Source organism: Dipodomys ordii, unplaced genomic scaffold, assembly GCF_000151885.1.
Source record: "Dipodomys ordii isolate 6190 unplaced genomic scaffold, Dord_2.0 Scaffold10, whole genome shotgun sequence".
NCBI lineage: Eukaryota > Metazoa > Chordata > Mammalia > Rodentia > Heteromyidae > Dipodomys > Dipodomys ordii.
This window is the reverse complement of record NW_012267226.1, coordinates 2,820,668-2,844,302: the sequence shown is the minus strand read 5'-3', so window position 1 is coordinate 2,844,302 and position 23,635 is coordinate 2,820,668. Positions and strand designations below refer to the sequence as shown.

The window sequence follows — 23,635 nt, the reverse complement described above, 5'->3', positions numbered from 1 at the left end:
CCAGTCACACCCACTCTCACTCTCCTCTTGGCTACTGTCAACTCCCAGGGCAGATTTTACTATTCAGCCCATGTCTGTCAGAAAAGGAAGGAGGACTGAGAGCACCGTGAAATCCCTGCCTTGTTCAGAGGCATCTCACAGCCAGCCCCCTGGAGCCACCTCAGGGTGGCAAGCTACCGGGCCATGGCTCTTCCAGCAGCCTGTAGCCTCCTTATGAGTTGAGGTCCCTGAAGTTCTGCCCGGGGGTGGGTGGGGGCATTCAACCTCCAGGTCTCTGGGAAAGTGGACCTCCCTCAGCCCCTTCTGCCCAGCCCCGCACCTTGTAGCCTCTCCCTGCAACTGGGTCCCCCAAAGGAGCAGGGCATGAGGTAGACTGTGCACTTATTATCTTCCCCCTGCCCAGTCCAGGGAGAAGGGAACCTCTCTCCCCAACCCATGGCCCTTGTCCTGGAGGTGAGTGGCATCATGGCATAGGCCCATGCCTATAGTCCTCTGCTCCAGCTGGCCAGAACACCAGCATATCAGCCGGCCAGAGAATGAGGGGAAGAAAAGGACAATCCCACTCAGCAGGGCCGTAAGATGCAGAAGTCCAGTTCCTGGGGCTTGCGGCGTAGATTGCACTGGTCCCTGGCCATTAACCGGCCTCCATGGCCCACACACTTGAGCGGACGTCTCTTAAATCCCCGACCACAGCTCTTGGAGCAGGGTGACCAGGTCCCAAGCTCCCAGGTTGGGCAGGGTTCCCCGCAGGCTCGTGTCTCCACTGGCCGATGGGCTGTATCACAGGCAGAGGCCCCGAGCTGTCCTGGGGAACCCCGACAGTCCACTGATCGTTTCTGCAGGCCACTGCCACAGCTTGCTGAGCAAGGCCCCCAGCTGCCTGCCACCCAGCGAGTGTGGACCCTTTCGTCTGACTGCTCCACTTGATTGGAGAGGCTGAGGACACTGTTGTGCAGCACGGAGGGTCCCCGAGGGTCCTTGGGGTGGGAGGACTTGTCCTCCCGGGGCTCTTTGGGCAGATAGAAGGAGTAGCGGACACGGGGTGGTGTCATCTTGCCTACGGAGAGGACCTCCACCGTCAGCGGCTCCAGGATGGGCCGCGAAGCCTGGAGGCTCTCCACTGCTGTGCCCGTGCCACTGTACCGAAGCAGGCTGCCCTTCACCACCAGGTCCCGCTCCACCGCCGACACCACAAAGTGCCCATTGAGCAGGTACTTGCCTTGGCTGTTCTTCAGGGCCAGGTAATTGTCATCCCCAATAAGTCCCTTGTAGCCCCGCTGGCGAATATCTATGCTCGAGGCTCCTGCAGGGATGGACACCACGAAATTGTAGCCATGCCTGGAGGAGAAGAGAGGAACAACTGCATCAGACGCTTTCCTGGACCACAGACCTCTCTTTCTCTTCAAAAACATGATGGATTCCTTTGTTTGCAAACCTTAGGGCCGCAGACACCAAGATAACAAGGACTAACCACACTGCTAGACACCAGTGGCTCACACCTGTAATGCTAGCTACTCAAGAGGCTGAGATCTGAGGATCACCTGAGGATTAGCAAAGCCAGCCTAAGCAGTAAAGTCCGTAACGTTCTTATCTCTAATTAATCACCAAAAGGCCAGAAGTGGAGCTGTGGCTCAAGAGGTAAAGCACCAGCCATCCTTGAATTAAAAAAAAAAAACCTGAGGGACAGTGCACAGTCCCTCACTTCAAGCCCCTGTATTGGCACACACACAAAGAAAAGACTAACCAGGTTACTTAATCGCCATCCAAAACACAATGAAAGTACCAGTCTGAAAGCTGGTACATGGGCTAGTTAGTTATTAGATCATCTAAAACTAAATGCCTGGTCTTTAGATGCATTCATGATCTTTTCTCTTCAGTAAGTATATCTGTTGGTGATTTCTGAGATGTGAGTAATAGCACAAGTTTTGGAATCACAGATCCACACCCCTTGCTTTGCTGTTGGTCTTGGATGGAGTCTCTGCTTCCCTAAGCCTCTGTTTCCTTAATCCATAAAACGGAGCTCATAATCACACATACCTCATTGAACTGCAAGGATTAAAGAAGCCACAGCATATAAATCATGGAGCTCAGTGCTTGGCACAGACAGGATTCAATAGATATGAGGAGGGTGAGAGGTGAGGGAAGGAAATAAGAATACAGTGCCCAAATCCAAGATTGGCAGCTTGACTCAGTGAAAGAATTAACCTTGGAATTGGGGATGATGATCAGTTGTGACTCAGACACCTTTAAGTAAGTAAGCCCAGGTTTTCAGGGCTCTGGTGTCCTCATCTGCACACTGAGGTAGGTAAGCTAGATCTGTTCTAAAGCTCCCTGCAGTTTCCACAGTCTGCATATTGAGGTAGGTAAGCTAGATCTATTCTAAAGCTCCCTCCAGCTCCCACAGTCTGTGAAAGGGCACCTGGCCACTTCATCTAAGGTATGTCTAGATAAAAGCCTCCAACTCTTCATGCAGTCACATGCAACAGGTCTCTGTAAAAAAAAAAAAAATGGCACCTGGAGTGCTCAAGCTTCCAGAAAAGAGGCCAAGATTCACCCAGCTAAGGACCAGGAGTGGGGCTCGTGTCCTCAAACTTTAGGACAGCCATCTGGTTTTTCCATCATCAATACTTGGGTTGCCAGGCCGACCCAATATGCTCCCAACAGACCTCCAGTGCTCTGCTTCTTCCAGAATATGGCTCCGAAGCTCCAGCAGAGAAGCCACAGACACTGGAGTTGGGACTAGAAGAGACCCTGTGGCAACTCCCCAGCTGGCCCTGGAGCCTACTTTCTAAGAAGTGGAAGCTCCTGAGGCCCAGCTACTCACTCTGTCCCTTCCTCAGTTTACTGCCATTCTCACCTCAATCCAATCCCTCAGGCCAAGGACAGGATGGCAGCTGTCACCTACTTCCTCCTTGTCAAGATCATGTCCTGAGCATTGATTAGGCACCAGGTATAACATTAGCCATTTGGGGATTAGTTTCTTTACTCCTCAGAAGAGCACCCATGAAGCATATTAGTATTACATCCTGGGGAATACATCACTTCCCCCAAGGTCAGAAAGAAAATGGGGAACTAAGATTTAAATGCTTGTCAGCCCTACTCTAGAGCAATAGACATCTGTCTGAATGTCATCTCCCACTGAAGCATGTCCTTTTCAAGCATTCATTTTTGTGAAATGGATGGATGGACAGACAGACGGATGGATGGATGGATGGATGGATGGATGGATGGATGGATGGATAGATGGATAGATGGATGGATGGATGGATGGATGGAAAGAGGGCTAGAGGAAGGGATGGAGGGATGGATGGAAGGGGGCATAGACTAACAGTATCTGTGGAGCCTCTACAGCAAGGGTATGGCCAGGACCTGATATTTACCCCAATCTAACCCAAGCTTTCAGTCCCTGGGGGAAATTCCACTACCCCATCTCCCCCTTTTCTCCCAGGTTTTACCCTCCAGGGCCCAGAACTCACATGGGCTTGGTAAAGAGACCTGTCACCCTCTTGCAGCTTTTATTGTCTCCACCACACACCCCACATTTGTCAAACTTCTTCTTAGAGCCTAGGTTTCCATCACAGCCAGCTTTGATGCATTTGCCTTGGACGCACACTGAGGTGGAGTCAGGAGTGCACAACGTACCATCCACCACCTGCAGAAGACCCAGGAGGAAAAGAAGAGGAAGAGGAAGGATACATCAGCTTGATGCTCCCCTGAAGGCCAGTCCTAGTTCTAATCTCCTGTGCCCAATCCACTCACCTTGGGTGCTAGCACGTAGAAATAGCCAGTGCCATTGGCTCGACAGATGAGCTTGCACTTGTCCCGGGGAGATACACCTGAATACTTGGGTACCCATGCCACAGCCAGGGTGAGGCGGTTGGTGCTGTGATTATAGCCATTGAAAGCCTCACATTGCTCCTCCCGGAAGCTCTTGCCAGAGGCTGGGAAGGGAGAAAGCACACAAAGGAAGCTAAGCGGAAGAGCCAAGTATGAAATACAGTATACCTTCCAAGAGTGGCCAGCCCCTTTGTGACTCTAAACAGCCCTTCTACTCTCCACCCCTCAGCAGGGTGATTCAGCTCATCTCCCCCTCAATCAGCCCAGTACCAAAAGACACAGGCACTCCATGAGCAATGTGCCACTTTCTTGGGTTATCTAACCTTGATTTCACATTTTTGATGGAATGGTTAATAAAAAGAAAAAACATTTAAAAATAAATAAATAAATAAATAAAATGCTGTCAGGGCCAGTAACCCTGGTTTCTCAGGAGGCTGAGATTTGAGGATCATGATGTGACAGTCCATGAGACTCTTATCCCAGTTAATCACCAAAAATCTAGAATGGTAGAGCACCAGCCTTGAGCAAATTAAAGGACAACACCAAGGATCTGAGTTCAAATCTCATTACTGGTGCGTACACAAATGCGTGCACACACACACACACACACACACAAAACAAGAAAAAGAAAGAAAAAAGTACAACTTTCTAATTGGAAGAAATACTAAGTTTTAGATAGGAAAATAGAAAAAAGGTAAAAATTTTTCCCACTAAGTCTTGGATTCCTGCTTAGAAGAGAGGAGTACTTAACTACTACAACTTCAACACTTCAAGCACTGGGTCTATGTAACAGTCCACTTTAAGCCCCCAGCAAATACCCTTATTTTCAAAGGTGAGTGGCCAGAGGGATGAATTCCAGGGGAGCTCAATATCTCTCCTCTCTTCTGGCCTGGAAATCTTGACTGCAACTTCATTTTGACCACAAATGCCCCAGGAGGGTACCTAGAAGGCAATGACCTCCAGGCTCACCTTCTCAGGGCCTAGGCCACTTGTTGCCTTCCCCATCTCACCTGAGTTAGGACAGGGCTCCAGGTTGCAAGACCGGTACTTGACTCTCACTCCTTCACAATATTTGCCCCCATTGGCAGGGGTGGGGTTGCTGCACTGTCTCCTAGCCAGCTGAACACCTCCACCACAGGTACGAGAACAAGAACCATAGGGCTCCCACTTGGCCCATGAACCATCCACCTGTAAGGAAGAACAAGTCACATTGCTGCAGCGCTAAGTGCCACATCCAGCCCCTTAGCAGGCAGAAGGTGCTGGTACTGCCTTCAAGGTTCCATCCCACTCCACTGGAATGAAATCCATGTTGCATCATGAACAAAACATAAGCAAATAGTCTGGGTGCACAGAGTCCACATAGCCCTTCAACAGATTAGTATAGCAAACCAACAGCTCCCAGTTATAAATGAGATCATTCAGAAGATGGAGACCTCTTTGGGCTTCAGAGTGAGGCAAATATGCTGCTCAATTGTCTCTGCCCTCACTACACAAGTAATCTTGAAGCTGGTACTGATGACTAATGTTCAGAATCCTAGCTACCCCTCAGGCTGAAATCTAAGGATCACGGTTCCAAACCAACCTGGGCAAAGGACCCAGTGAGACTCTTAGCTCCAATTAGCCAGCAAAACAGCCAGAGGTGGAGGTATGGCTCAAATGGTAAAGCACCAGCTTTGAGTGGAGAATCCAAGTGAGAGAGCAGTCCCAGTACTGGCAATCAATCAATCAATCAATTTATCAATAGTAGGCTTAAACCGATGGCCATACCTCCTTAGGTTTCACATGCTTTGCCTGCATAAATGGAGCAAGGTCTGAAGTCAGTTAGGAGATTTAAATGAGGTGACTTATTTAAAAATTCCTAGCACCAACCTGCCTTTATACAGGAGTTGGAAATTTCCCCTTATCTGTAGTTAGTACATGGACAAGAGTCTAAACCTTTGGCAGACCCACCAATAGTTTTGCCAGTAAACAGCATTTCTATAGGTATTTGAATATTTGTATCTGTAAATGTTCTATAGTTCAAACTTTTCACAACACTTAGAAGATTTCAAAGAATATATGTGAGAAAATGTCATTGTCAGCAGGTTAACATTTGTATTAAGAGGACATACAGATAAGACACTATTAAGAAACCCTAAAACAGGCTCGTGCCTGTAATCCTAGCTACTCAGGAAGCTGAGATCTGCAGATCATGGTTCAAAGTCAGCCCAGGCAGGCAAGCCCATGACACTCTTATCTCCAATTAACCAACAAAAACAGCTGTAAGTGGAGATGTGGTTCATGTGGTAGAGCATTAGCTTTGAGCTAAAAAGTTCAAGGATAGCACCCAGGCCCTGAGTTCAAGCCTTAGGACCAACACAAAAAAAAAAAAAAGAAAAGAGAGAGAGAAAGCAAGAGAAGGAAGGAAAGAAGGAAGAAATCCCTAAAACCATCTCCAATTGGCTTTAATGTAAATTATGTAGTGCATGTTTGTTTAAGAGGGAAGAAAAGGGAGAAATATATCATCCCTATATAATTTAATATAATTATAACTTAATATTTTAATAATTTAATTATCTATATAATTTAATTATAATATAATTATGTTTTAAATTTATAACCTTCAGTATGTGTTTTTAAAATTGTCATTCACCTCCTGAACACATGTCAGCTGGACAATAGAGGAAATGGCCCAGTTGTACAAGCCATACAGAAACTAGCCCAATGTGGACTGAAGCAGTAACTAGAATTGCATGAAATAGAATGACTATAACTTGCATAAATATTCTGCATATCATTCAATCTGTATTCCTGTCAAATAGTTCTTTCATTGTGTCAACCTGTCTCTTTTATTCTGTTTAAAAACAACACTATCTCTTACTTCTATTTTCTCCCACACTAGTGGCTCACTTCACCCTCTCCCCTTCTTTTGCTTCTGTTCTTTCTACAACTTCACCCCTCAGAGCCCTGCAAAGTGGATTTTATCCCTATTATACCATGGAAATTACTCTCTCCAAAGTCAGCAAAGAATTAATGAAAATGAGCTCGTCTTATTATCTCCAACTTTTTTTCAATATTTACTTTTGTTGTAGCAGCTTTGGAGACAAAGCTGTTTGATTTTTTTACCTAGCATCATTTCTTCCCCACCATTCATACAAAAACATTCATTTGTGCCCCGGCCACATACTATTCATTCACCAAATATTTACTGAGTTCTTCCTAGGCCTGACATTATGTATAGCAAGTCTTTGCCCCCATATCCACTGCATTTAGTGAGAAAAGACAAATAGTAACAAGCCAGAGCACAGAGAGGTCAGATGGGGTTGGAAGTGGTTGGGATGTGGGTACTGCGGAAGCCGCTCTGTATTTGAGGGGTCAAGGAGGCCACACACACACAAAAAATGGCCTGAAGGAAGGATGAGCATGAACCATGCAGATGTGAAGGAAAGAGCATTCCAATTAGAGGGAGAGCCTGACGTGCCTGAGGAGGGATGCATGGGGAGGGTTCCTGTACCACTGGATCAGTGTGAGTAAGAGCCAAGAGCACAGAGACCAAGATGGCTCACGCCAGGTCTGGGAAGGGTTCCAAGCTGGGCACAGTCTAATCTCTATTTTCAAAGGATCTTACTGGCTGCTGTATTTGGGATAGTCTGGTAAAAGTAAGCTCAGAAGCACAGAAGACCAGGCAACAGTAGCTCATCCCTGTAATCCTGGCTACTAAGGAGGCTAAGTTCTGAGGATTACAGTTCAAAACCAGCCCAGGCAGGAAAGTCTGTGAGATCTCATCTCTAATGAAGCCACAAAACCAGTAATGGAGGTTTGACTCAAGTGATAGAACACTAGCCTTGAGCAAAAAAAAAAAAAAATGCCCAGGGACAACTCCCAAACTCTGAGTTCAATTCCCAAGACTAGCACAACAAACAAACAAATAAATAAATTTTAAAAGCAGGGAGATGAGATGGGGAACAATGGTTATAATACAGGAAGAATACAGCATAGAAGAGGTAAGGACAGGAAAGGAGTTCTGGATCTATTTTGAAGGGAAAGTCAATAGGAATCACTGACGTGCATGTGAGAGGAGTTTAGGCTCTGACAGGAGGAAGGTGGAGGTGGCAAAGCATGTTTGGGATGTGATCAGGAGCTCAGCCTTGCAGCAGCAAGTGTCCAAGTGTGAATGGAAAACTCACTTGATATACAAATCTGTAGTTCAGGAGGGAGAATCTTCAACCTTTGAGTGGTGATTAAGGCCACAGTCTATAAACTATGAGATTAAGTGTGGGTAGGCCTGATTTGGGGAGTTCTGAAAATGAGCAGATGAGGAGAAACCAGTGAAGGGGATGAGGGAAGAGATTCCATAGACAGTAGAAGCTCTCAGGCAAAGTGGACCCATGCCCTGGGGAGAATGTGACCGGCTTCGCTAAGCACTGCAGCATGTCAAGCCACATGAAGAAGGGTAATCAACTCCGGACTTCAGAAACATGAGGCTATGTGGTAAGCATAATAAAAGTTATTTTGGAGGGTTGTTGGGAGGGAATGGACTCCAGAGAGAAACAGGAAGAGAAGGATTAGAGAGAGCATGTTTTACAGCTCTTTCAAAGGACTTTGTTGTAAAAGGAGTCAAAAGAAACAGACTTTGATATTTTGAGAGGACAGAACATAGTATGATAAGAACCTTTGTGTAAGATAGAGGAAATCACAGCAAGTTTATATCCTGGTAGGAATGATTCAGCTGAAAAGAGGGATTGGGCATGGATGGCACATGCTTATAATCCTAGCTACTCAGGAGACTGAGATCTGAGGATCCATGTTCAAAGCCAATCCAGGCATACAAATCTGAGAAACTTTTATCTCTAGTAAACCAGCAAAAGGCCAGAAGTGGAGGTGTGGCTCAAGTGGTAAAGAGCCAACTTGCATGAAAAAAGCCAAGCAAGAGCATGAGGCTGAGTTCATGCCCCATACTGACACAAAATAGGAGGGGGAGGGACAATTGATAATGCAGGGGTGAATAGGGAGACAGGTTAAGTGTTGTTTTTTTCTTTTATTTTCTTTTTTTTCATGGAGCTTGAACTCTGGGCCTGGGTGCTGAGCTCTTCAGCTCAAGGCAAGAGCTCTACCACTTGAGCCACAGCTCCTCTTCCTGGTTAAGTGTTCTTGACAGAGTGGGAGGGATTATAGGCAGCACAAAACATGACTACACAGAGTGTAGTCAACTGCAAAGAGAAAGGTAGAGAGCTTGGCCACACAAGCAGAAGAGATGACAGTTGCACTGATGGGAGTAGTGGAAGTTCTCTTCTCATGCCTCCTATTTTTTTCGTGATGAATTGGGTCGAGGGCTACCAGTTTTTATGATGTAGATGTGGTCTGACTTCCAAGAGTTCACATGTTAGAACCGTGACCCCCAGTATGGTGGTAGTAAGTGATGAGACCTTCTTAATGCAGTGAGATATGAAGAAAGTAAGATCATTGAATGGTAACTAGTGGGATGTAGTTAGATCATTAAAGGTGGAATGCTGGCCAGTCCCAAGGATGTGAGATGTTATAAATCATGAGCCTGGCCCCACCTACATTCTGACTTCATTCTCACTATATGAGCTCCCCCTCTACAGTATTCCTACCTAGTGCCATCTGCCATGATGGCAGGGACCCCTCACTTAGAACCTGTATCATGCCATTTGGACTTTCAACCTCCAAAACTGTGAGCTAAATAAAGTTCTTTTCTTTATAAGTTTCTAGCCTCCCGTGCTTCATTATAGTAATGGAAAACGGACTAACATCAGAGGCGAAGGTATAAGCTGATAAGTTTAGGAGGTTGTGAGAATGTATGAACTAAAAAAAATGAAAAAAATGAAATCTATGACCATTTATTAGCATATGGTCCCAGTTGAGTTTCCAGGTCGTTAACTTTTAACAGTTGACCACAGACTCTCAACTCAATAGGGAGGCAAGAACATGAGAAGGAAAAGATGGCTGTAATAACAGACTGTATACCTACATGAGACTGAAGCACTGTTGGAATCTAAAAGCTGGAGAGAATACATTAGAAAGTGCGATGTGGTAGTCCGAATGAGATTCTTAATTAGGGATCATTGAGAGCTTTTGACCTTAGCTGTCCCTCCTCCCCACGAAAGACAGGTTTCAGTTCAGAAAAGAGGTTGGAGGGCATAGGTAAATTTTGCTGATGATAATTCTAGAAATGAAGTGGAAAGATTGGGCTGCCAGATCCCATTTCCCATATCCAGCATCCTTTGTACCAGTCTCTTCATCATCTGATTTCTTTTCCCAAGAGAAGGAGCTCCCCTTTACTTGCCTGTTCTCAGACTCTTTCGTCTAAGAACATTTAGCCTATTCATTCATCGTGTGTGTTGAGATCTGGCCCACAGACTACTTTCCCAAAAACATATAGACAGGAAAGGGTGCATGGTATAGCTGTATGCCACTGCCACGCTGTACCACGCAGCCTCCCATTAAAGACCAAGCAATGGAGGCCCACCTCCAATTCCCTAGTCTCCTCCCCTACCTCTCCACCCCCCAACACACATGCTCTCACACTCACCCGGTACTTGTTAAGATTGTGTCTCTCCACACAGGCCCCTTTGAGACAGAACTTGCCCTCACCACATCTGGTACCATCTGCCCAGGGGAAGTGGCGAGTCTGGCACACCATCTGTCCTTTGGCCTTGCCAGTGCACCACAGCTTTGTGCAGTACTGCATGTATGGGCAGGGTTTTGAGCCCACACCAAAGGCTAGTTCACATTGCTGGCTCAAGGTGTAGCTGTTGCCCGGCAGGTCCTCGGGTAAGGAGATGGGCTTGCTGGGCTGGTCCAGAAGGCAGTCACCTGCAGAGAGCCAAGGATGCTTATTGCGACAAACGGGAAAGTCAGGCCTCTCTGGCCTGAATCTAAATGGTAGAGAGAGAATGAAGCAAGAAGCCACTGGAATGGTCCCATATTAGAACCTAGCTCCTTGGCACTGTCACACCTCAGGTAAGTAGTGAGCAGTGCCACCAGGGACAGCCATGAATTGTCCTTCAGGTCAGCCCTGCTCCTCTCTGCCACCCTGGCTTACTTACCATGCCCACTGTCTAGAAAGTCGGTGATGATGGCAGCACTGCAGGCTGACCAGGGGTTGGCTCGGTCAATCTGGATGAGGGTCGGGGACATCATGTGGTTAGCTCGGAGCTTTCCAAACACCTCCTCACACACTTTCACATTGTCATGGGGCATATTGAATACATGACCTGTGAAGTCAAATGAGAAGACTCAAGGGATGGGCAGAAAGGGCTGCTCAGAACAGGCACAAGGGACTGAAGGAGGCATGGGCTAAGCTAGAAACTTCTGTGACAGTTTTCAGACTGTGCATTTGTATCTATGGATGAATTGCTCTGCAAATATCACCAAGACCTCATGCTTGTCTCATTTGTCCCCTCCCTCAGGCTGTGAGTTCAGTGGGAACAGAAATGTGTCTCCTTATCTTGAACATACTTTTCCCATAGTTCTCATGTGATATAGACTACAGAGGCACAGAGACCCTATCACTGGGCAGTTAGACTGGGGCAAATGAAAAAAGATACAACAAAGCCACTGTCCAAGCAGAGTCTAACTCTAAAAAAGATCCTTTAGATTTCAGAATATAACACAGTAATGGCAAATGTCTCTTCACAGCCACCCATACCCTCAGAGCACTCAGCACAAACCCAGAACCACCACACCAAAGGGATTCTCCCCTCCCCTCAGGCTTACCCAGCTCATGGGCAGTGGTGAAGGCTGATGGGAGCCCATCATCCTCAATGACAGAGCAACTTCGCTTGGGATCACACATGGTACCCACATCGGCCATGCCCAGAGTATCACAAGTGGTAGCCCCACACAGATCCTGCCAAGTAGGGAAGAAATGATCAGCCAAACGTTAGTAGCAGAAGGGACCAGAAGGGAAGAAAGAGCATCCTATGGGACATTCCAACTCATCCCACTTCAGTCCCAATCGGGCCCAGCTACCAGGTCAAGCACCTTCCAGGCAAGCCTTCCTTGCTTAGGGTTGTGGAGCTATTCATGGAACTGACCCACACTGTGGCCCAGGGTGGAAACTGTGTGGCTCACGGAGAAGATTGAGCCCAGCCCTACCCAGGGAAGTCTTGTGGTAGGAAATTAGGAGGTACAAAATTAAACACCAAGGCCCACTGCTTTATATAGAGATGGCCTTCTAGAAGAGAGAAATGGCAGCTCCCACAGTAGGGCGAGATTCTGGTCATAGATTCCTAAGGCAGGTCGGGGTGGAAGGCAACCACAATCCCCATCCATGGTCAGCCTGGAGTAGCCTCCATCTTTGTGGAATGACTGCCACGAATTAAGTTAAGCCAAGGGCCCACCCATGCCAGTGTGTCGGATTTCTTGGGTTGAAAAGAAGCAGAGTGAGGTGGTTACAAGCCACCATCTATATAGTTTAATTAGCTTCAGAAGCTGAAGAGGACCACGAACTTAAGGGCTGCTGGAAAAGAAAGAAAAATGAATGATTATCTAAGCTGGAAACTTAACTTGCTGCAAGACCTAGGGCTTCCTCAGGAAATATTTACAGGGGATGTTGAGGGAACCATGGGGCTCCTGCAGTGGATATCTCTAGAACTTATTGTGCACTACAGTGCTTAGAAATTCAGGAGTTAAAACTAAGCCAAGCATGTATATTCTGTCCCCTTTGAGGAAACAGGCATTGAATCAATGACACTAGCAGTTACTTCATTATGTCTCTGCCTTCAATGCTGAGAACATTCCACAAGGCACAAGAAACAATGGCGTGGATCACCTCATTCCATCCTCACAGTGGTTTCAAGAGGAAGCTATTTTATGAACTGTATTTGTCACTGGTAGAAACTGAGGCTTATGATCCAGTTACCTCCATGCATGCATATGACATGCGGAACCCCATCTAATCTTCACAACATTCCTCTGAAATAATGGTCGATTATCACCTTCTACAGACAAAGAAGCTAAAGCTCCCAGAGGTTCAAGTCACAGAGCAGAAGAATGTAACCAGGATCTATATGACTGGGAACTCAGTCATAGCCAATTGCCCAGGAAATTCTTGGAAAGAGAGCTTTATCCTTCTCCTGTAGGTGCCAAGGGGTTAACATGAATATACACAGAGCACGGCTCTCCATCTTGTTTCCCTTTCTGGCCGTCGATGTGGTGACTGGGTGCACACATGCATATGGAGACCTGGGCTTGGGAGGAAACTGCCGCAGTTAGTGGGACAAGGGGGCAGGGAGGAAGACTGGGCATAGTACAGAAAACCAGCAAAATTTAACCCAAAGCACTCCGAAGTTTACCATCTGAGCAGTCAGGTGATAGTCACACTTCCTAATGAGTTAACAGTTCTGCTGGCCAGAGAACCACGAGGGTGACCAACTTGAACCCAGGGTGCCAGAGCCATGACAAACATTGTGAGCCCCACCTTTGTTCAGTTGTCTGGATTTGCACAGGGCCCTTCTTCCTCTTCCAGCAAGCCCAGGGATCCTCACATTCCCTTCCCTTCACAGAACTCTTCCCTGTTCAAAATCACACTCTCCTCAAAAGTTCTTCCCCAGAGCCTTAAACCCTGTCAAATTCTTTTTTCTTTTTTATTTTTTTGGTCGGTCATAGGGACCGAACTCTGGGCCTGGGCACTGTCCCTCAGCTCTTCAGCTCAAGGCTAGTGCTCTACCACTTGAGCCACAGCGCCACTTCCGGCTTTTTTTTTGCTTGTGTGGTGCTGAGAATTGAACCCAGGGCCTCATGCATGCAAGGCAAGCGCTCTACCACTGAGCCACCTTCCCAGCCCCTGCTGTCAAATTCTATTCACCTATTCAGTGAACAGTTTAGAGAATGGGATGGCCAGGGCTCGCTTGTAGATAGAGGGGAGCATGCATCAGGGTCTCTATGCCTGGGGACTCGGTCATAGCCAATGGACACACTACAGGCATGGTATAGGAGGCTAGGCAATGGGGCCCTATAACCCTAGACTCTAGAGTGTAGGATCCCAACCAGCAAAGGTGTTTGGTTGGCTGCTGTAGGCTAGGCACATTCCATGGCTTCCAGGCTCCCCTGAGCTCATTGCTTCCAGCATCTCTGGGAGGTCCTTAGAGCCAAGGCAGCCTTCCTCAGGGAAGACAGAGTCTCTCTGGAGAGACATGCAGCTGCAAGCCCCTCCTAGCCAGGAGCAACCTGCTCTTTCCATCAAGAAATTCCAGCTTTGCTGGATCAAACAAGAAGAACAAGGAAAGCCAGCAAACTTCCTGCGGGTTAAGGATGAAGCAGAGAGAAACTCCCTGGAGTGACAGGCATCTTCGGTATGGGAAGATGCCGCTGTTGGGGTCAGAGGCTCTGCCTATCCCTCTTCATCAAGCCAGGGATACAAATAAAGAATCACTGGGCCTTGCTTGGTGCTTTTATCAGCCACAGAGGCTTCTACAGTGGCCCAATTGTTCCTCCTTTATGACACTGAATATTTCCACCCTTCTGGAATGAACTCAAAAACACTTAAAAATTGTCTTAACCTCTTTACCTCCAGCTATTCAAAAATTAGATAGTGTTTTGGTTCTTTCAGCCTGGAAGGTACAGGCATTTCCCATCCCAGTTCCCTACCTGTCTTACTACTTCTGGCAATTCGCCATTACTCTTATGGTCACAGCTGCTTTCCCAAAAGACCTAAGTATCATCTTGGCAAAGAACCTAATCTTCCTAGACTGTTCTTTTCTAACTGTCCCCTTCTATAAAGCAATGTAGATTAGAGCTGCAAGCTAAATAAATATGGGCCAGGTACTGGTTGTTCACACTTGTAATCCTAGCTACTCAGGAGGCTGAGATCTGAGGATCGCAGTTTAAAGCCAGCCCAGGCAGGACAGTCCTTTAGACTCATCTCCAATTCACCACTAAAAAACAGGAAGTGGAGCTGTGGCTCAAAGTGACAGAGCACTAGCCTTGAGTGAAAGAGCTCAGGGTCAGCACACAAGCCTGAGTTCAAATCCCATGACTGAAAATAGATAGATAGATAGATAGATAGATAGATAGATAGATAGATAGATAGATAGATAGATAGATAGATAGATAGATAGGATGGACAGACAGACAGATAGATATAGATAGATGGATGGATGTACAGTAACACTTTGCCATAGCCTCACTGCTGTTTCTCACAAACCTATGTGTTTGCAATCTCCAATTTGACTGCCAGGATTCCCACCAGATACCCACTCGGCAGATCTGCCAGGCATGTGCTGGGATACTCCATGTTTTCCAGCAGCACAGAGGACAAGGGACCCATAAGAATTGAGCACATTCATTTTTTAAAGGGCAGAAAAGAAATGCATGCTCATGTAACCAAATTCCTGAAATCCAAGGCACAGAGCCAGAACCGTCTTTACAGCTATGTCACAGGGTCCAGAGCCATTATAGAACTTCAGAATCTTCCCCCTCATTTTGCAGATGAGGAAACTGAGGTTCAATGAGTTGAGATTATATACCCAACACTAGGGAGTATTAGTTCACAGTAAAATTGTGGCCATCCCTGCACATTGTTAGCACTTAGAGGTCTAGTTACCATCCTGCGTCTCAGAAGAGGCAGGACCAGGGCAAGAATTCACATGAGATCCCAGATATAAGCGAGGAAAGGGGTTCTGAATCTACACCATTTGATTACACACCGTTGGGATTCTGTATTTGCTGGTGTAAAGCACCCCCATGCAAGTATTTACAGTTTTCCATCTGAATCACTGCCATATACCACTTCATGTTCCTGGCCAGGGGAAAAAATCACACAAACCCATGTGTTTGCAATCCTCAAGGATGAGAGGGTTTTGCTTTGCCAGAAAATAAAATAAAATCCAGCAAGTAAGCGCCTGGGCAACATGCTAAGGCTGTTTGGTGACAAGGGAAGAGGCAGGGGAGGTTAGTTGCTTCTATTAGCAGATTCAACTTCACTGGCACATAAAGTCCTCCAGATTTACAAAATGCAAGAGACTCCAGGAAGCAAAATGGCAAGAAGTCCCTCAATGAGGAAGAAGAAAGCCAAAGCTTTCAGGAAGGTTAAACCTTTTTGAGAAGTGACTGCTATAAGAGAGGGTGCTTACCAAGTACAGTGATGATGGCTATCATTTATTAAGTGACTACTGTGTTACAAACACTGATGCAAGAGTTTATTTGGATTAGCCCATATAATCCTCACCACAGCATTAGGATAGATGCCAGTATTAGGCCCCATTTTACAGAACAGACCTAGAGATAGGAAATAACTCATCCAGGATCACATAGTGAGTCCTGAATTAGACAGAGGAAGCAGTCAGGATTGAGACCTACACAGTGTAGTTTAGGGACTGAGCTCTAACCAAGCCTCCCTACAGCTTGTGGTACACACCCTCCTCAAGAGTAAAGAGGCTAACAATGTTCAAGAGGAAGTGTACTCATTACCTCACTCATGTAACTGTAACCCTCTGTATAGTATCTTTACAATAAAAAAAAAAAGGGGAAAAAAAAAAAAGAGTAAAGAGGCTAAAGGATCTCAAGAGGGAAAGATTGCCAAGCACTGGTGCTTCACACCTAGAACCCTAGCTACTCAGCAGATTGAGATCTGAGGATCACAGTTAGAAGCCAGCCTAAGCAGGAAAGTCCCTAAGACTCTTATCTCCAATTAACAACCAAAAAACTGGAAGTAGAAGTATGGTTCAAGCAGTAGAGTGCTATCCTTGAGTGAAAAACCTTAAGGGATAATGCCTAGCAGGATTCAGTGCTGAGCATTTCCTGCTGGTGCCTAGCTAGTGGAGCAAGCTCTTGGCTCCTTGCCCCACACCTGCATTGACACACTGACCCCCCGGCCCTGCCATGCACCCTGTCTGCTGACTCCAGAGTGGATTATCATCCTCCTTTCTGGGGCCCCACCTTTCTCCCAGATGAAGCCTAATGGCTTAGCGCCAAGAAGCAATGCCAGAAGAGCCGCTGGCCCCCTCTCCCAACCCTGCGGCCTGACAGCCTGAAAGTTGGATTAATGATCCCCAGGAGGGAGGTAACCAACTATCTGAGCCCCAGGTTTTCCCAGCACCTTGCCTCCATGCTCACTTGCTGAGCCACAAGATACATGAGGCTGTGCAGGGGCTACAAAGATATAAAGAGACCCCTGATCTAAAGGAGCTTACAGACCAGGATGAAGCAAATGCCGGCACCTGTAGTTCTTACACAAAGCAGGAATGTTTATCAGTCAAGTGTGATGTGCATAGGTAGGAGACAGCCCCAGCGTTATCTGCAAGGGATAGAGTACTTTAAACCAGAGCTAGCCCAAATTCAAGCTATCTTGGCAAGGAGAATTAATTATTCAGTAAGTAATGATTTGACAACAAGAGATAAGCAACTTCTAAAGTAATGACAACAAAATAATGCTGCTACTCTCTACTGCCTCTTCCTGGTGATTCAATAACTTGATGTTATTGAATAGCCTCACAAGTTAAACATTACCATCATTGTGAACCTCCGTGTAAGGATGATAAATAAGGAAAGTGAAAATCAGGGAGCTAACTCATTTCCAGTCTTTGGGCTGGAAGTTCAAGTGCTAGGACTCAAACTCAGTTCAACTGACTCTTTCCTTGTGTCATGTGATCAAGTCAAGGTGTCAAAATGAGGTGGGAGAAAGTGTCAAGGGATGGAGGGAGCAAGAGAGAGATAACCACAGAGAAAGTCAAAGGAAAGTGGAAAGCAACACCTAATGAAACTGAAAATCTCACTGGCCACCTTTTTCACTTAGTATTATTATTATTCACAGTACTTGGGTTTGAACTCAGGCTTTCTAGGCAAGTGATCCACTCAAGTCAAGCCTCCAATCCCTTTTTCTTCAGTTCTTACTCAGATAGGATTTTACCCTCATTACCAAGGCTACCTTCAGACTCCAATCCTCCTACTGCTACCTCCTGTGTAGCTGTGGGTATTGGTATACAACACCACACTTAGCATGTTATTTGAAATAGGGTCTTAGTAACTTTTTGCCCAGACTGGTATGGAACTCCAATCTTCCTACCTCTGTCTCCATGGAAGGCAGGATTGCAGGCATGAGCCACCACATCCAGTCTTGCACTGGCCACCTTAACTAAATCAATGGTTTAAAAACTATTTTTTAATTTAAAAAAAGAGAGAGAAGATGGAGGGAAGGAAGGAGTGGTGAGGATTACGGGCATGAACCACTGGCACCCAGCTTATTCATGGTTTTTAACTGAAACATTAAATCCACTGCCATGTGCTTCATTTCTATACAGAAAGCTGTGACCATCTTTGTCACACGAGGTTCTAGAGACCATTCTGCCATGCACAGTACAGAATATCCCCCACAAACCATAGTCCTCCTCAATCACTAAGCTTGAAGTTGTGAGAGGGGAAAGGTCAGAGTATGAATGAAGAAAATAAGAGGGAAAAAAAGCCCTGCCTAGATGGATAATCCCAAAAGAGGTAAAATAACAGGACTAATGGCATGAGAGAGTGAGGGGGGAGAGAAAACATGAAAGAATTAGCCCATGGGGGGCGGGGCGGGGACCTATAATGCTTCATGCAAGAGAAGCAATGTCACAGTGACACCAATGGTGGAAAGAGTAAAGATCATCTACTACATAGAAAGCAAGCTTCCTTTGTCATTTCCCCTGGCTGAAGTGGTCTTTCTGTAGCTGGAGCTCTTGGAAAGCATCCTCTGGTCCCCAGAGGACCCCTCCCTCTGCCCTGGCACTTTGCACACTGCATTGTGATTAGCTGCTGCTCGCCACACTGTAAATTCCTAGGGCTATGTCTTATTAATATGAATAGCTCAACCCCAATAGTGCTTTGAAATAATAGGTGTTCATAAGCATTTAAAAAAAATGCATAAAGGGCTGGGAAGGTGGCTCAGTGGTAGAGCGTTTGCCTTGCATGCATGAGGCCCTGGATTCAATTCCTCAGCACCACATAAGCAAAAAGAAAAAAGCCGGAAGTAGCACTGTGGCTCAAGTGGTAGAGTGCTAGCCTTGAGCTGAAGAGCTGAGGGACAGCGTCCAGGCCCAGAGTTCAGGCCCCATGACTGGACCCAAAAACAAAAATGTGTAAATAAATGGATGAAAGCCATTCTGCCATAAAGGATTACTCAAACAACAGAAGCATTAGACCTGAAGACAGGAAGTCTCAGCAAAGGAGAGCCTGTCAGGTAAATACCTGGTGTCTATTGCTGGGTACAGGAGAAGCCAGAGAAACAGTTTTCCTATAGAAATAAATGATCAAGACTTTGTCTCTGACTCTGGGCAGATCCTTGTTCCAGTCCTAGGCTGACCTCATCCTGCTGTTAGCCTGGAGGCTGACTGGTATGCAAACTCAGAAGTGTACTCTTTGTCCATGAACTCCTTCTGAATCTTTACATAAACTCTTCCAATTGTCAAAACACTTGCTGTATGATCAATGTATTCTCCCTTCTGGATAAAGTTCCTGGAGACCACATCTGCCTTAGACTAGAAAGAGCAGCTGTTTGCTCTTGTCCTCTTCCAGTACTGTACCTTCCCCCAGGGAGCTCAGGAATGAGAGGTTTGCTAAGACTCCAAGAATGCAACAGGCCCAAAATCTGTGCTGGCAAAGAGGGATGTTTATCCAGAGCATAACACACATACCTTGATGATGGACCTGCCTACATAGCCTCCTGCCCTCTGGCTTTGCCCTGTAGATGCCTAAAGGGCAAACAGCTTCTAAAAGGCCCATCTTGCATATCAACTCCTTCTGACTCAAGTGGTCATGCATCTTGTAGCCATTATGCATGGAGAATATAGCTCCCTGGGAGGCTAGCACAACACTGACAGACAGAAGCTGACATGCTGTTTGATTGCTTCTTCTTCAAAAGGCTGGATCCTTCTGATGGTAGGGCCCATAGTCCCCAGCAGGACTCCTCTTCCTAGGGCTGGTCCCAAAAGTCATTCTTAAGCACTAAGCAGCAGAGACAGGTCTATTACTTTAGAGCTGGGAGTGACTTCCATGAGAGCATCCCGGGTAGCAAATGAGACAACAGCTGCTTTGCCCATTAAGAGATCTTGTTCTTGGCCTTTGCTCGTCACCTCTCCCCCCCCCCTCATCCTTTCCCCCCTCCCCCCCAGCAATCTGACTGCAAGGCTGGCCTGTGTGCAGAGATTGAAGCCATCTCTCTTCAGTTTCCCCATGACTCAGGCAGTGCTTGTAGGGACTGGGCAGCAGTAGCTCCACAAACCTCAGTTGGAAGAATGAACACAAGGAAGAAAGACTCAGGCCAAAGACCTCCCTAGAGAAACCAGGTGGTGGGAGGAGAAGAGGCTGGGAAAGAAGGAAGTTCCAACTCCAGAAAAAGGACTAGCTGTGCCAAATGGGTTATTGTGGAAGACTCCAGCTCCAGCCTGTGGGCGCCAGACCAACTTCAAGTGACCATTTGGAAACAGGAGATTTGAGAGCCCCAGAAGTAACCCAAGATTCTATGTCACTGCCAGATTACTGTGGTGTTGATAATGACAAAACAAGAGCATGGCACAGATTGAAGTCACAGCCCCCAAATTGAGAGGGAAAAAAAAGAAAAAAGGTCCCTTGGCTGGCCCTTTTTCTCCTGGTCCCCTGTATCCGAGAAATTTCAAGAATCCAGAAAACTTTACAATTTCCAACCATGTCAACACCTATGAGTCTAAATGTTCACAGATTCATAGCTTCTTTGAAGACAGAATATCAGGTAAAGACCTGCAAAGGGCAAAGCTGCTTTTCCTGGTCTGGATCCATCTTTCTAATCTCCACACACCCTGCAGCTGGAGTCCTCAAAGGCTCTTGACTAAGTTCACACTGTTTCCACTGCAGGGCGGACGCTGGAGCCCTGCACTCTAGTGGGGTCATAGGAACTTCAGTGAGTCCAGAACATGAGCGAACTTGTCAGTTCTGCTCTGCACCATACAGCTGGGCAGATGGGTCACCATCTGCTAACAAATCAGAAGAGATTTTCCCAGCTCAGTTCCAAGTGAAACAGTCCCAACACCAAACAAGTGCCTTGCTAAACTGTTCTGCCGAGAACAGCGTGGAACCCTCGTTGACAAGGTCCAACAGAGTAGAGTTAGCAGCCATGAAGAAGGGATGCCTTTCGCTTCAACCTCCAAAATACTTCAACGATTCCCTTCACCCCAATACAGGTTTTCCAGGCCCAAGCCAGAGAGATGATATGTTACCAGCTAGAAATGTAGCAGGCACTGACCTTGGATCACCTTCCACTTCTACAGCCTGCAAAATAAACCGTCCTCCGAGGTAACAAAATGTAGATGTTCCATACAAGAGAGACAGAGGTTCCCACCCTTTACAACACCATCCTCTTAGCGCCTCCTATCGGCCATTAAGACAAACTGCGGCTCCGGGGCGGCAACTTTCGGGGTTCCAGCCCCTCAGCGCCTGCTCCAGGAGGCGCTGATTGGCTGCGTCAGGCCAACACCTTCGGAAAAAACAAGCTCTCCTCCAACCACCCAGATGCACGTGAGCCGGAGCTGTACTGAGCCTAGCAGAGGGCTCGAAGTTCCAAAGCTGCAGTCGGAAGAGATCAACAGAATTCATATCTGGGGGGGCATGGCAGGACACAAAGGGACTTTGGATAGCTAAGGGAGGTGACCCGTAAGAGAATTGGGGCTAATTGGATCCAAAGGGGTGGCAGATCAACTCACCTGCCTGGTGAAGAGAATGGCGGTGTCCCAGTACTCGGGGTGCTTGTCGCTCACTTTGTTCAGCTTCTTTTGCCAGGCGCAGAAGTTGCGTAGAGTCATGGCCGCGTTGCCCGTGACCTTAGGCCCAGAATCACGGTCCCCCAGAAGCAGCACCTTGACCACCACGATGTTGATGGGGTTGAGGATGCTGGGATGGCGGTAGAGTCGAGCTGCCGTGGCCAGCAGAGTCAGCAGATAGTGTTCCAAGTCCGCCCCGTGGAACTTGACCATGGACTCGTCGGCTACCACCAACGTCTCCACATACCGTGGGATTGACACGAAGCGTTTGGCGCGTCCGGCCCTGCGCCGGCTGTGACTCTCCCCCAAACCCGTCCTCCCTGGCTTGTATGGATCCAGGGCTCGCAGGATAGAGGGGTTCCAGCCTGAAGCCACCCCGCAGCGAGAGGTGGGGTCTCCGGAAGGGCCGCCAGGGGCGCTCCTGCGCCGGAGAAGGTGTGCGCCCTGGCGGTTGCGCTGCGCCGCCTGCGCGCTGGCGTTGGGCAGCGGGCTAATGACATACTCTGCGCCCCGATAGCCGAAGGCTCCGTGGAGACCCCCGCACAGGCTCACGGCTGCAAACGAGTCCGGCTCCGCGTTCACGTCGCCCGAGTAGAAACAGCGCCGCAGATCCAGAGAGCTGCCGGTGAGCCTCTGGAGGGGGACCCCCAGATACTCGGTGGCGAAGGCGGGAGCTAGGAACTGGGCATCCGGCGTCAGGTGTAGGTAAAAGTCCTCCTGAAACGCTGTGATCTGGAAAATGAGTCCCTGATCTCCGGAGTCCTCGGGACCCCGGCGGTAGTAGTGGCGGCCGTTGATGTCCGGGTCCAGTCGGATGGGAACCACCACCTCCCACTCTGGTTCGGAGCTGCCAGCAGGTCGCCCGATGAGAGCCAGCGCTAAGACGCCCAACAGAAGCATGGCGCCGGGCAGCGCACGGCCGCACTCTGGGAAGGGACTTGGCCTGGCTCCCCGGCGGCAGGCACGGTTTCCTTGTAGCCACACGCCAGAACACCCGTGCTCCCCGGGACAGACGGCAGCCCCCCTCACCACCCTCCGGATAACCAGAAAGCCAACCGGGACAGGGAGACTCCTCCCAAAGCAGCCAGCATACACTGGGCAGCCCGCGCCTCCTACCTGTGCCTTTCCAAGGAGAGCGCGCCCGGGGAGCTTTCAGAACAATCGCTGTCAACTGCAAGAACTGCAAGATTGGCCGCGGGAGGACTGGCGGGAGGCACCGGGGTGGCTTCTCCGAATCACAGCCGCTCGCGGCGCTGCAAAGCTGGCTCCGGACGAGCCTATTAAAGGGCCCCCTCCTCTTTGGGCTGCCCAGTCAGCGCCGATCTCTCTCTCCCCTCCCAACCTCCCAGAGCCCCAAGCCTCCGGGGGCCACCGGAGAACTCGGTCCCGCCTCCAGAGCGAGAGCCACTTGGCAGGGCGGGAGTGGCGTTCAGCTGAGGCAGGAGGAGGCGTGGGCTTGGCCAGAGAAACCAGAACTGGAGACTCCGTTAGCGTTTTGCCCCAGTGCCCGGGCACATCAAATTAATCACTACCAGGGTGGACAGCCTCTGTCTCGAGGCAGCAGGTATCAGGAATGAAGACACTACCTACCGCACCTCTTGCAGGTCCTGCCCATCCTTCTGTTGTATAGTTCCTGTTATTTCTTCATCCCAAAATCCACTAAAAGACCCCAAACCAAGAATCCGCCCCCCCACCCCCGCGCGCGTAAATGTCCCATGTCTGGAAACAGCTTCCAAGGAACACGGAGAGCCCTGCTGGAACCCAGAACTGGCCTGGCCAGCTGTCAACCTTGGGGCCAGGGGTGTGCTGTGTATGTTGAATGGACTGTTACATTTTCAGTTAAACACGGCCATTATGTAAATCATATAAACTTACCATCAAATAAATTGTATTTTAAAACAAAGACGATAAATACCCAAAACCCACCACTTCCTAATTATTTGCTTATTGTCTATGGTTGTAAGCCACTAGAACTCCCAACCCTCTCTCCCCTCCCCAACAGCCTCTAGGGTGGTTCTCCCAGAAAAAAATAGCTGCGGGGGAGGGGCAGGGTGACTAGAATGGAGATTCTTTTTTTTTTATTGTGAAAATAC

General features: G+C 47.9%; 1 protein-coding gene across 1 annotated transcript; it reads right to left on the bottom strand.

Annotated features, from left to right (window-relative positions):
* Positions 1-388: 388 nt before the first annotated feature.
* Adamts15 (ADAM metallopeptidase with thrombospondin type 1 motif, 15) lies at positions 389-22,542 on the bottom strand. Its single transcript, XM_013009604.1, has 8 exons — positions 21,486-22,542; positions 11,557-11,689; positions 10,887-11,054; positions 10,370-10,653; positions 4,848-5,025; positions 3,760-3,941; positions 3,477-3,652; positions 389-1,338 (listed from the first exon to the last, which is right to left on the bottom strand). The coding sequence occupies exons 1-8, from the start codon at positions 22,440-22,442 to the stop codon at positions 564-566; spliced, it is 2,853 nt and encodes a 950-aa protein (XP_012865058.1). The 5' UTR covers positions 22,443-22,542; the 3' UTR covers positions 389-563.
* Positions 22,543-23,635: the final 1,093 nt, after the last annotated feature.

What these genes read in the sequence shown, in the direction of transcription:
- Adamts15 (XM_013009604.1), bottom strand. Translation starts at nt 22,442, where the DNA reads ATGCTTCTGTTGGGCGTCTTAGCGCTGGCTCTCATCGGGCGACCTGCT. An exon ending in TCTACGTGCTAGCACCCAAG is followed by an intron (nt 3,653 to 3,759) that starts GTGAGTGGATTG and finishes GGTCTTCTGCAG; the next exon opens with GTGGTGGATGGTACGTTGTG. An exon ending in GGTCTCTTTACCAAGCCCAT is followed by an intron (nt 1,339 to 3,476) that starts GTGAGTTCTGGG and finishes CTTCTCCTCCAG; the next exon opens with GCATGGCTACAATTTCGTGG.